The 14,506-nt window shown below is 36.6% G+C and overlaps 1 protein-coding gene across 1 annotated transcript; it reads left to right on the forward strand.

Moving 5' to 3' along the window:
• The first annotated feature begins 861 nt into the window (after positions 1 to 861).
• On the forward strand, positions 862 to 14,439 carry LOC145683161 (uncharacterized). The gene is made up of 2 exons (XM_081754525.1): positions 862 to 2,224; positions 14,402 to 14,439. The coding sequence occupies exons 1-2, from the start codon at positions 862 to 864 to the stop codon at positions 14,437 to 14,439; spliced, it is 1,401 nt and encodes a 466-aa protein (XP_081610651.1).
• Positions 14,440 to 14,506: the final 67 nt, after the last annotated feature.

The raw sequence follows: 14,506 nt of genomic DNA on the forward strand, positions 1-14,506 counted from the left end.
ACTCAAGAATGCTTGCGCGTACCTACATACCTTTGATATTGCAACATTGCAACCGGTGCTTGCACAGACTACGAACCGCTACAGACATATATATATATATATATATATATATATATATATATATATATATATATATATATATATATATATAATAACAGTTTCCCTATAACAGTTACCCTAGAGAGAGAGTTTTAAGGAAATAAGTGCAATGGATATTACGGGGAAGATCATAACAGGCTAGTAAAGTGGTACAAAAATGGCCACTAGATAGCAGTAGCTTAGAAGTTTTAATTTCCCAGAAAGTATGGAGATAATGCATAGATAAAAATGATTCTCTTCCTTAAATGTACTGCTGTTTTATAGCGTATTTTAAATTGTAGAGCCTTTTCTTCTTAATTTGTGTATTGTTACGAAGAAAATACATGAACTTAAAACTTTCGTAGTTGATAGGATTGTTTTTCTGATATGTAAGGAATACGTTCGTCCGCAATCTAACCCGGAACAACACCCCACATATAGCTATCGCTGCAAAGCACGGCCAACGGCTGAACCTTTAAATCCGGAGCTCACTGTTCCGCTGCGACCCGTCCTACCAGAAGTTCAACAACATGTAGCACCACAACCTATTGATGAAGCAATTTCCGTACAGCAACTCCTTTCATTCTTTACCATCGCTTTGCAGAACATTCACCCGTTTCTACGTCAGCATATTCTCCAGGTAGTCAATCATGCAGCCCGCATTATATTTAAATATTCTTTTCAAGCTACTTACTCTGGACCTCATGTTTATTTTCACGCCACCCCTCTTGAGGAATTACATGTCTCCTCCGCCACTTCCAACACTACTGCTGCACCTTAATCATGGGTATTTCTTTACTTTTTCTTAATATTCGATCACTTGCTTCCCAGTACACTCTCTTCGAACAGCTACTTCTCGAAGAAACTATTCAGGCCTTCCTTCTGAACGAAACTCTTCTTACTCCGTCTATGACGTTCAGGATACCTCGATACACCCTACTCCGTTCTGATTCTACCATCGCAGCACGCCGAGCAAATGGGGGAGTGGCCATTGGCTTCCATCCTTCGATTAGTCACCGCCAATATCATCCTGCATTGACTAATGTTCCAGAGTATCTCATTACTACGTTGTACTTCCACTCCCTTTACGTTACCATAGCTACCATATATGTACGCCCTGGACATCCCATCCCACGCTCATTCTTTCTTTACATCTCCAATAACTTCAAATATTATATCATAATGGCCGACATCAATATTCACAGCCGTCCAGCTAATCAGAAACAAAGCTTCCTTGACTTCATTACTACTCATACCACCGGCCATGTTTTTGATATACCTAAAGCAACTAGACCCATCACGAATACCACACCTGACGTAGTTATTTCTTCTGGCAATCTCTTTCAGCGTTGCACTCTTGAAGTGCTCGATTCCATAGGTAGTGATCACCTTCCTATCAAACTTCATATCGATCAACCGCAGGCTCCTACTCTTCGTTTGCTCCCTGAACCTCGTCGTGTTCCACGATTTGATCAAGCCAAGTGGGATGACTATCGCACTACGATTGCTGCAGATTTGGTTACCATCGAGCCTCCTACTACCGAAGATGATCTCTACGCACGGGTATCTGAAATCACTCATTCCATTCATCACGCTTCTGACCTTCATATCCCCACAACTGAAATATCCAGGTACCAACCACGTTTACCGCCAAACTACCTACCTCTCATACATCGTTCTCGCGAATTCTTTCGCGAATATCAGCGCACTGGTAACCTAGAAGCTCTTCGTCATCATCGCCAACTTCAGCGCACTGTGCGTAACTACGTCAAGGCACATAAGCTTCGCAACTGGGTAAAGACGTGTAACAACTTAGCTGAAACTTCACACCCTACTAAGTATTGGAAGAGATTTCATATGTTGACTGGGAAGCTTACTCGCACACCATATCCGCTGTTAGTAAATAACCAACCATTACACACAGACGAAGAGAAAGCGAACGCCTTTGCAGACCACCTGCAGACTACCTTCACCCCATTCCCATCTGATTTTGTTCAAAGACATCCTACTGATCGCTTGAACTTATCATCTTCATATCTACAACCCAGTGCAGCACACATTCTTCCAGACGACAATCCTCTCACAGCTCCAATTTCTACATCTGATATCGCCACCGTCGTAAACCGCAAGCGCAACACAGCTCCTGGTATCGACCACATAACTTATCGTCATATCAAAGAGGCTCCTTATTGTCTTCTTCTGCTTCTTTCATATATATATTCTTTTATTCTCCGGACCGGCTACATCCCCTGTGACTGGAAGACTTCTTCCACTCTCATGTTTCTTAAGCCCAACAAACCTCCAGATTCTGTTGCTTCTTACCGTCCAATACAATTAACCTCCGTTTTTAGCAAAATTCTTGAGCGCATCATTGTCATCAGACTACATCACCATCTTTCTCAATATAATCTCTTTCCTGTACACCAAGCTGGTTTCCGACCTAATTTCAGCATCAATGATCAATTGCTCAGACTTCTCAACCTAATCACAAATCATTATAACACTGCTCGGCCTTCATGCCTCATTCTTTTTGACCTAGAGAAGGCTTTTGATAAAGTGTGGCATTTAGCCCTCATGTTCAAACTTCACCGTTTTAGGCTTCCACTCTGCTACCTCCGTTTCATTTTCCATTTTCTTTCTAACCGCCTATCTTATGTTACCATCAATAGTTCTTCATCACATCCGATCTTTATCCATTCTGGTGTACCTCAAGGCTCCGCTCTCTCGCCTCTTCTATACCTTCTGTTTGTAGCCGATATGCCAACCCTTCCTCCCAATGTTCATACTTTTCAATATGCAGATGACACTGCCTTTCTTTGCACAGCCAGAACTATTCAACAAATCAATTCTGCACTCCGCCTAGCAATAGACTCTTTTCTCCGATGGTGTGCTAAGTGGCGCCTTCATATTAATTCGACTAAAACTCAAGCTATCGTCTTCATACCACCTCGAAAACGTTCTCGAGTTCAGAAAAACCCCAATCTACTTAATCTAGAGGTTCACGGCACACGAATATCACCTACTAAACAGGTTACCTATCTTGGTATCATAATCGATCATCACTTAACTTGGCGGCCCCATCTTCAAGCAATCATTCGTAAAGCATATGCTCGGCTCAATTTACTAAAACGTCTAGTTGGTACCACATGGGGATTGCAACCCACTACAATCCTTAATACGTATAAGGTATTCTTACGTCCAGTTCTAACTTATGGTCATCCCGCTTGGATTGCTGCACTACCTTTTTTCTATCAGAAATTACAAGTTCTTGAAAGGCACGCATTTCGTCTGGCTTATAGGATCAAGCTTCCCAGTCCGACACAGGAGCTTTACGACCGTATCTCTTTTCCTACCATTCTCCGTCATCTTGAACAGTTGCGACTAAAGTTCATCACAAACCGGTTTCAGCAACGTCATCCATTACTTCTCGATACTATGGATGCCGACCGCCACTATGATTTAGGATATCAATTTTCTACTTGCCCTCTATCCCTACTCTTCTCTTTATATCTCAAAACCATTCCACCAGACCATCCAGATCATTTTGTCGCTTCAGCTTATTCTTCTGATCACCTTCCATTTCATATATCACCTACATATGCTGCACCGTAACCTATTGTGCTAACAGGGCTCCACTTGTCTACATTACTGTCCAGAGCAGCCCCTGGACAAGAAGATAATCTGCATTCGTCTCACTAACATATCCTTGTGTTGTCCTGTCATACGCACTTCATTGTCATTTTTTTTCCCTGTCCTCATGATTATGAACAAAGTTCATAATGTCCAATGAAATTGAATAAAATGCAATAAAAGCAATAAACTGAACTTATGATCTAAATAAAATAAATGATTCTTTCCGCTTACTCTTACTTCCCATAGACCACCTCCAATATCCTTCATTCCCCAGTCTCTGCACTCCTCATCCCGGATAGAGGGCGTAACCCTCGCAAGGGAGCTAGCCTTTGGCTAGCACTAAAAAAAAAAAAAAAAAAAAAAAAAAACCGCAATCTAACAATACAAGAAATATCCAAACCAAACTCGTGGTCACGAGATGATTTTTTGGGAGGAGGGTTAGTAGTAGTTGCTTCGGTAACTCCTAATTCTCTACTTAGGTCAAGATATAATCAGTAACAGAGTAATTTCTACCGTAAGTAGTTATAACTTCATAGGATCAGGTCCCTTGCCTTTGTATCACAAGCGACTGGATGGAACGGGGTTTAGCGTAACTTTTAAAAGTTTTGTATGTGTGTGTGTAATGTATTTCACTACATACTGGTGAATATAACTACAAAGAAAGTGATGATTATACATGAGTCAGTGCAAAATTGTTGAAATAACTGAAAATATCAACTGTAGGGCAATTAAAGGAAATTAGTTTGTAACTCTTAGTCTCCATTCATGTCGTACTAAAATTCCTCGTAATTTCAACAACCCTCTCCTTCTCCACAGGAAAATATCTAGCTTATCACCAGTATCGTAGCGTTAACTTTCGCAAAGGGGAGACAGCACAGGCGCACCCACGATGGGGGGGGGGGAGGAGTCAACCGGGTTCCGACATCCCCAAAACTTCTTAAGTCAATATACTTTTATTAATTTTCTTAATAAAACTATGCTTGTTTAGTAGTGAAATTATTGATGTAGAATGAAAATTTGATCTTACATATCATCTGTACTATTTCTCTTATAAAAACAATGTAGTTCCATATTTTTTTTCTGAAATCATAGATGAAAGTATTTTACAGTTACTTGTCGTGTCGAGTGCAGATTAATATCCGTTCAATACTATATAGACGTAGTGGCTTGGATCCAGGGCTGTAACTTGTGGGGGGCAAGGGGCAATTTCCCCCCAGAGAATCTCCCCGCCGTTCGAGGAGGACCCATTTTAAGACAAAATTTTCTTACTCCATATACGATACGAACATGAAATTATAAATGAAGCATCAAACAGGTTCACTACATTACATAAATAAAACAGCACACAAAAGGAAATAAAACAAAGAGTCGTGGTCCCATTTCAGTAAAAAAAATGTCTGCTATTAGGGGCCCTAGAGATAATATTTATTCGTATGGCTTTGAGATTTGTCAATATTGTCCCCTTAATTAATTTCTCATGTATGAAACGAGCCCAGAGGTGTAATTAACGGCCCCGCAGACCTTGTCGTACTTGAGGGCCCACAGGCTCCAGGGGGGTCATAAAGAGTAAGAGAAAGATGGAAAGAAGGGGTCCAAGAATTCGAAAAACAACTTCCAACAGGGAACCCAAATACGCGTATTAATTCTTGCCTCCCAGAAAAATCTAAGTTAGGGGGGCGCTGCTTTTATCCTCCCAAACCCTGCACCCCTCCGCCATGAATGGAGTTAGGAATTTTCTGCTCGGGCAGACCTTTTGGTCATTGTCGGACCTGTGGAACACTATCTACACAAATGTGGAGTTAGCATATAGGTGGCATTTTATTTTTTGTCAAAAAGTTGGGGGCAACTCCGCCCTCCCAACAAAAAATTGGGTGCGTGCTTGGTAGATATTATTATTATTTCTTTTCGAGTTCGTAACCAACATTAAGTTGTAGGGCCATGTCTCATACAGCTTCGGTGATGGAAAGGAATATGAAACTCCTAACCAAATTTCGTTTTAAACTGATTTTTGCGAGGTTGCACTACTGTATATAACATATGGAGACTTAATTTTGATCAACAAAGTTCTCAACGTTTAAATGAAACAACCATACCGATATTAATTCATTCTGAAGAATCTCAGTAGGGGAAAGTGGGGGAATACCACGCAACGAGGGAATACCACGCACCCTATTTTCTCAGTTCTAATGCTTCGAAACTGATTCAGATTAGTGCTAATATCTAGCTTAGACTATGAAAAACATATTGCATGAGCGAGGCGCCAATTGCTGCTAGGTGTGGTTTATGGCATGGCGAAATGTTGTTTTGTTGTAATTTCTTCTAATTTACTTCGTTTGCAGATTTAGAGATATGTATTGAAATACTTAGTTGATTTTTATAATGTGTATACAATATTTTAGCGTAGTGTGTTAGTATTAAGTTCATGCTAAATCTGTTTATATGAAACGACGTGAAACTTCTGAAGGTTCAATTTTTCTTTCTCGGCTTGGAATGGGGTAATTGCACGCATGTCGTCCATTGTGCGTGGTATTGCCCCTTCACGAAGCAGTTATCAAAAAAGTTTATGCTGCGTTTCTTTTCCTTTTTTTATGTATATTGCAGATGCCATGACACTATATTAGGCATACAGAGAAGTGCAAATCGACATTAAAACAACTACCAAACGCCATAGGAGTAATAAATGGCGGAAGAAAAATTAGAGAGGTAGTAAATGATTTTGGGATACATGAGGCTACATTAAGAACAAAAGTGAAAGCTGGGACTGTCTGTTCTAAGAAAATGGGAAGAAAAGCTGTATTGAGCTCTACACAAAAAGCGGAACTTTCTGGTCACGCTTTACATTTAGCAAAGTTGTTTTACGGAATGTCTTTAATTCAACTACGCAGAAAAGCTTATGAATACGCAGAAGCTAATAATATCAAACACAATTTGAATAAAAAAAAAGGTCGACTTGCTGGGAATGATTCCACGATAAGGTTAAGGAAATCTGAAGCAATTAGTATTAACAGGGTCGACGAATTCAATGAAGAAGAGGTGAAAGAGTATTTTAAGAACCTGACAGAGTTACCGAAAATATCATTTCTGCGAAGATTAGATCTTTAACGTTGACGAAACAGGTATATTCATAGTATAGACAAACTAGCAGTTGACCTAAACGTACAGTCAACAAACGACCTAAGTTTATGGAAAGATATTCTGATGCTTCACGTTAAGGAATTAGTGCGTGCCAATACCCGATGTAATGCGTGTCATTACCCGATATGGTGGGGAATACCACGCGTTTCTCGTTTTCCACAAACTTTATTTTTACAGAATCTATGAAAATCAAGGAGCACTACCGACGACCGAATATGAAACTAGAATGATTAAGTTACAACATACATTTTCCTCATGTTAATTTGTTTGATTTGTAGCGAGATATTGGAAAATGTACCTTAAGTGCGTGGTATTCCCCCACTTTCCCCTATATACACTGGATACGTTAAATTGAATTAATAATTTACTTCCTATGTAATATCTTGTTTGCTTAGGCTTTGTAAAGTGTGATCTCTGATTCAAAAAGTAAGGTCAGAAATTGGCTATGTTTTAAACTTGATACTAATTTTCATACGACAACTTAGCATGCCATTTAATAACAACTGGTGCAATAAATCTATATCTAATCATTTAGTTTTCACATAATACATAATTAACACACGTATCCAAATTCACACAAAGTTGGCTAACAATTTTAAAAGCAACACAGAATAGCATACTATAAAACATCTTGCGCTCGCTTTTGCCTTTCGCAGTGTTGATACACTGATATTGCGATTAAAAAGAAGCCGAAGCTAAATCGTGGAAGATTTATATGAATTACTGGTATTCATAAAACTTTCAGCAATTGTTCCGGTAGCTATTAATTTGGTTTTTTTCTTATATTTCTTGAAATTTTCTCTGAAATATGATTGAATATCTAAAATGAAGAGGAAAAAGTTTTGGATTTATAATAGTACAATTACGCTGTGTGTGGTATCACTGCAGCTGAAACATGTCTCATTGATTGGTTCTTTCAGCGAGCGAGAACTCCACACAGCCACATGCGCGCGCAACTTTCAAGTAGGATCTCCACTGACTTCTTCAGCCACGTTGAGACAGATTTCTTGATGTCTCTCTGTGGCCTGTTTGACGGAGACAGAACTTTAATTTCCCAGTTTTGAAAATTAAAATTACTTACAAATTAGATTCTACCACTATTGCTATTAACCAACCTATCACGGACCCTATTATTTCTATATTTTTCTACAACATGAAATGTATATTGATTCTTATTAATTAAGAAATTCTAAAACTATGTTCTTTTAATTTGAAAGGGTAGACAGTGTCTCAGTGTCTCATAGCACTCTACGCTACTGCTTATCACACCGTGCATGGATTGAAATTGCAACATGTTAAAATGTTCGAGACTGTCGAGATTTCAACTCGGATCTTCTGCTTGCAAATTTAATGAAGTACCCACTCACCAGCGCTAACCACTTCCTTAAATTTACACAAAAACTGTAAACTAGTTAAAATCCTTTCATTTACATCTACACGAGCCACTAAAGCCGTATGAAGAGGTTATCCTTAGCTGAGTTAATCAAATATGTTCATGAAATGTTAAATAAATATCTTCAAACCTTTGTTTCGTTTGAGGCACATCAGGAAAAAAAGCAGAGGCGGTATGTTTTACTATGATTTTGACTCAACATACCGGCTATTTAAATATTGTCTTGAATACTAAAATACCAGAGGCGGTATGGCATACCACTGCATACCGTCTCACTTCCACCACCTGTTCCAAGCATTCGCGACAGCCCTGCATGTGATTTTCATTCCTAGATGCAAAAAGCAATCATATAAAAATACATACAATACGTTTTTTAAAAAATTATGGAACGAATATGAAATATGAACAGGGTCAAATACAAATTTTCCAGTTTTAAATTTACAAGACAATTGCGAAATCAAGTTCCTTTGCGAAAACGTTTTCATTTTCCTCTACAGATAATTCCTTTGCGGAAGATCTTGAAAGACATTGAAAACCTCGCGACACACCTGATATGCATTCGTGACACAGCGGTTGAGAAACGTTGGTTTAGATAATTGTTATTGGGATTCGATTAGCTAATACTTTATTATTTATTAACTATTATTCCAACTCCTATAATTTACCAAATTGAACTCCTTTTTTCATCAGTAATTTTGACATAAAAGAAAATGTTACTTGTACGAAAAATATACTTAATACATTGCTAGAGATGTAATTTGTCATTATTTCTTGCAAACTCAGCTGTATCGAACAGTAGGGTGCACAGTGACTAAGTAGTTGAGCGTTTATCTGTGATATGTAAGGTAGCTCGTTCGATTCCCGGCCAGGTAAGTTTCTGATAAGTAAAATCGTGTCTATGAGTTTCCTCGGAGCACTCTTGTTTCCTCCCACTCTCTCATTTCATCAATTCTTCCATTATCATTCACTTGCCTTAATCCCTCGTCTCCTGTAGCCTAAAGGACATAAAAAGTAGGGCATTCAACTGAAAAATTTCATTTCATTTATATCTGACTGTAAAGAAAGCCTAATGTTGAAGAAGAAACCATTTTTCATAAAACAAATTTTAAGTAGTGTACGAAATGGTCGAGAGGTTTTTCTAAACAGTTTGTTAATCATATGTTCGTGAATTCAAATCTTGGAGGTGGTCATTACTGCTTCCTCCTAATCTATCCGGAGACTGACAACATTTCTTTAAACAGCCCTTTATCAACACTTTTCTTTCGAAATACGATGTGAATTAACGCATGAAATTTCGAGAAATAGGCAGGAAGAAAGGTCGTATGTGGCAATGTTTTACGTGCAAAATTCTACTAAAGGTAAGTCAGTATCTTGTAAATATTGTGAACGTAAATATGTATGCGCAAATGTTGATAAAATGGTAAGACAAGTCTTCTGACAGTTAACCAATCTAATTTGTTTATAACATTTTAAAATTTAATATGTTTATAATATCAGTACTAGAATCAAGTTTAAAAAATCCACTATATAAGCAGTATTACAACCCACTTCCCCCCAAGAAGTCCGTCCTGGATCCGCCCCTGCATCTGATATGTTTGAATTATATGGAACTTGTGCTTAAGGGCTAAACTCAGTTCTCTGAAGTCAATCGACAAATGATTATGTATTACAGACACAAAGATAACACTAGGCTCCCAAGTTTTAAAATTATATTGTGTATGAAAACAGATAGTAGAATTAGTTCTTTGTCACCTGAGTCTGACAGAAATTCAGAGAGAGTTCAAGGGGAACTTCTGTACTCATATATAAAAGTTGAGAGTTTATTGTGTTAAAGCAATGATGCTTACGCTTACATTACCCATACGCTGATGTTTTATCAATACTTTTATTCTACATTTATTACTGGATTACGATAATAACCCTGAAAGAAAGATGTACTGTAATCAGATTTTACAAGTCAATCTCGAAAGGCAAGCTATCCAATCCCATAGCCCTTTTAAAAAATGAAGGAAAAATTTATTCTTTACCTCCTTTTTCCCCCAAAGGGTTCACATTCACTGGAAAAATGAAATGAAATTTCTTTACTTTCAGATCCCAGGATTATGCTCTTTATGCTAGAGGAGACAGATTATTAATGAAAGCGAAAGATTGTAAAATTCATTTTTGAGCTCTTACGTGGATTTCAACCCAGAACCACGCACAACAAAGGCACAAGCGCTAGCCAATAGACCAACGGAGAGGGCTTCCACAGTTCTTGAGTGGAAAGATATCGAAATTCTTCCTTGGCTAAAAGTCGAGAAAATAATTTATTTGTCAACCGACAAACATAAATTTAAAACAAATACAAGCATCGCGAGCCTTAACTTGATTTAAACTTACAGTTACAAGATATTGTGAAAGACCCTTAATTAATCTTTTAGTCATTGGCATCGTTATTCCTGCGTTTTACAGGTTGCTCCTCTCTTATAATGAAATCAAATAAAATGTAATCAATTTTTATACAATCTGCTTAATACATGGTAGAAACTCACTTGCGTGCTATGTTCTTCTTAAATAGTTAATTTCCATGCATATGTCATTATCCACAATACATCTGCATTCTTGCAGGAATAACCATTCATGCATTCAATAACAACTATATAATTTATGGCGCTCTTTATTAAGCGAAACAGATTAGGCTACTTATAACATATGAACTGTAACTTTTAGAAATTGTTGGATACACTGCAGAGTGGCGCTCTCCGCTCCACTGTCCCATCGCTTTTACCAAGAAACTCATGTAAACACAACAGCATCGTCCTCCTAGAAAAACCGCACTAATATCCTGGTCAGGTAATAACGATTTGTTTTGTATTGTTAGATGCTAATAATGTGCAACAGTTACAAAATATCGTTGCAAAATTAAACCAATATAGAAGTAGTAAATATATATCTGTAGCTGATACAAATGTATTCATGTAGGAAAATTAAAATATGCATGCAGTTTTATCGAAAGTATTGATAGTAGGCCGTTACTCAATAGCAAGCAAAATAATATTTATGCGAAAGAGCATAACATTATATAAACGTCTCGTACAAATGTTGATACGACCAAGGTTTGTAGAAATAAAACAAATGTAGTTGTCAACTCAAGTGAAAACATTTAAAATAAGTTTGGTCAAAGCATGGTTCTAGGTACCATATATTCTAAAAATGTAGAATTTTGTGATATTGTGTTGCCAGACGAAAGTGAAAGTAAGTTCTCTGCTTGTTCACTGTGTATTTTGAGGATTGCGGTAGAGTATGACTCCCTTCTAGCGTCTGTGCCTTCTGATATAAATAGTTATGTGCCCTTGGAGTCATATCTTGTGCTATTAGAGCACACCCGCTCGTCAAAGTTAATTTTTACGAAAAATGGAACTAGAAATAACACTATTAATGCCCAGCTTGCTTGTGTATTGCAAGTAAATGAGATAATTGTTGCTGCGTTGTATTTTGATTATTTGATATACATGCCTGCTATATTAAAAGAAACATTGAATTGAAATACACACAGTTCACCTTTCTTAAAAATCAGAAAAGTTGCGTTTGTGAATTCTTACACTAAGAAGTCTCTGTTGCACAAAGTAAGTACGTGAACATGAAAAGAAGCAATGCACAGATAACAAACAAACAGATTACAGTAAACTTGTAGATGCTTTGCGCAAGTTGAAAAGTTCTAATATAAAAGTTCCTTCCGCAGCTGTAAATTTAAATGCTTGTTTTGTTCCTTATATCGGTAGCAAAAATGCCAATGTAAAAGTCAGAGAAGCATCCATTCTGATTATACTACGATACAAAAGTAAATGTACGGCAGCAAGAAACGTGTAAAATTTCAAATAAATTGAGTTTTACGTCCCACATTTATGCCGGCTAGGCTAAAGGAGATGGGGAAAATGAGAAATGAATGAAATGGTGGAATGAAGGAAGTGGGAGAACCCCGAGAAAACCCACGCACACGGTGTTTGTCCACCACAAAGTTCACTTGGTGGGAGCAGGGTTTGAACCCGGGACCCCATGCACCAGAGGTGAACGCTCTACCACTGAGCCACCGCGGCCCTAATTTCAAATAAATTTTAAAACTGTAAGAAAAAAGTATATTTGGAACTTTCGAAAAAAGTATCTGAATAGAGTGAAAATTGTTAAAAAGATAGTTACTGGAAACCAATTTGTACCATGGAATTCCCGATTTTTCGTCAACTTCTGTAAATTAAATTGTCAGCAAAATGCAAAAAATCAAATTACGAAATATGTGTTCGAAAAGAACGTACGCCAACTGAACTAATATTCAAGAAAGTGGTATGTTAGTGCATGATTCAAACAATGCTTGCGCTAATACTAGAAACTTTTTTTCACAAGAAACTTAGATATTATGATGATAACAATTTTCTACTAAACCAAGCTGTCTCACAAAACAATAAAGCCAAAAAGCATATGAAACGTAACCATGTCAATATCAGGCCACAATGGCAAAGTAACTCAATGTTATCTAGGATACTTGAGACTTTTTGCAACGCTTTCAGGCAAGAATCTTTGTGAATAGTGTAAAATTGAAACAAATTAGAGAAGGTATTGCATAAATAATAAATGCTTCACAAGCGATTCAATTATTTATACAAATGACCTAGGTTATGTTTTTGCTATTTGTTAGAAATTTATATGTAAAACGATGAAATTATGATTCTCCTCAAATAATGGCAGAAGGTCATGGAATAAAATTGTACATACGTGACTTAATAATATTAGTGTTAGATGAAAATAAAGCATTTTTTTGCATGCGAATGTTTAATATGTTTTATACAACCTGACATTGAAAATTCTAGTTTATTATTAAATCCTAACGTATATTCGACATTACTCTTAGTTTTCTACGATGCACTATGCCATATTGGTTACTGAGCTATGTTCATTGAGATTTAGTGTCTCTTTCCAGAATTATTTTTATACAAGAGTGAACTTTAATGTTGCGACGTGTATTTTAAAAAAAGTTATTGTGAATCTTATTGCAACTGGTAATAATTTGCTTATTCAATAAGAGATGGCAGTAGTAGTAGTCTTACTGCTTGGTGTGCTTGACCACGCCTCTTACCCGCGGTTTCGAGCGCCGTACCTGTTTGTTCATAAGGGAAAGTAACATCGGATAAGAGCAGATGGGACTTCTGTTGATTGGCTTCCGTTATGCTGTGTGTGTGGGTGTTGAGTTAAACGGAAAAGAAGAAAAATGGAGTGCATAAAAGTTGAAACACGTAACTAAAAATCTAAAATTAGCTTGAAACTAAATACGTCGAAATTACTTCTTTTTAACAAAAAAATTCTTAAAGGCTTTATTCAAAAAGGTTAAACAAAGGGATTAATTTGACAAGATCGATTAAAAAACGTCAATTTTTGTCTTAGAATTAAACTTGATTAATGAATATAATGCTACATAAATATTAAAGATAAAAAATAGTGTTCTTAAAGTTGTCGTTAAAAAAATATTAGATAAAACTGATAAGGATAATAGAAATATAAAAGGCGTAGGTAATGTTATTTGACTCACGATGAGGAACTGTTTTTTCTTGTTAAAACTAGTTGTTTTAATTCTCTCTTTTTTGCATTTTTGTGCGTGATTTTTGCAAATCTGTTTAAGATTCTTAAAAACTGAATTGTCATTCCTTAAAACGAATACGTTTATTAATTAAACCAGATAAAATATAGAACGATAATGCTTCAAAATGATAAAAATGCTAAAAAGGGGAGTGAGTAATTGAATGTAATTAAAACGGTTATAAAATACAAGAAGTAAATTCTTCAAATAAAGGGGGAATAAAAATTTAGGTTTTGTTGTTTAGTGTAAGAAATTAAGAACTTGTTGAAAGAAACCTTAAATTACTTGAAATAAATTTATTGAAAATAAAATCCTTTATTGCTGTGCAAATTAAAACCGGTTCATTTGACTAATTAAAAATGAGTCGTGCACAATAGAACCTTAAAACTTTATTAATTGCTTTTGAAACTTCTGATTTAAAAGATATACTTAAATAATTGTGTGAAAGAGTTGAGTGTGAGCTGAGTCAAATAGGCAACCCTTTTCACATAGAACACGGAAGTGAGTACGTAACTGCTGAGTTTTGGTAAGTATTAATTTTTAAAATTTTTTTGTAGATATTAGTTGGATGTACACTGCACTGAATGATGAATGAGAGTGATAATAAATTAAATTATAAATGAACTTTAAAGTTTAAAAACTGAGTGAATGAATTCGGAACT

The sequence above is a fragment of the Thermobia domestica genome, chromosome 4 (genome assembly GCF_964235325.1).
Source record: "Thermobia domestica chromosome 4, izTheDome1.hap1.1, whole genome shotgun sequence".
Taxonomy (NCBI): domain Eukaryota; kingdom Metazoa; phylum Arthropoda; class Insecta; order Zygentoma; family Lepismatidae; genus Thermobia; species Thermobia domestica.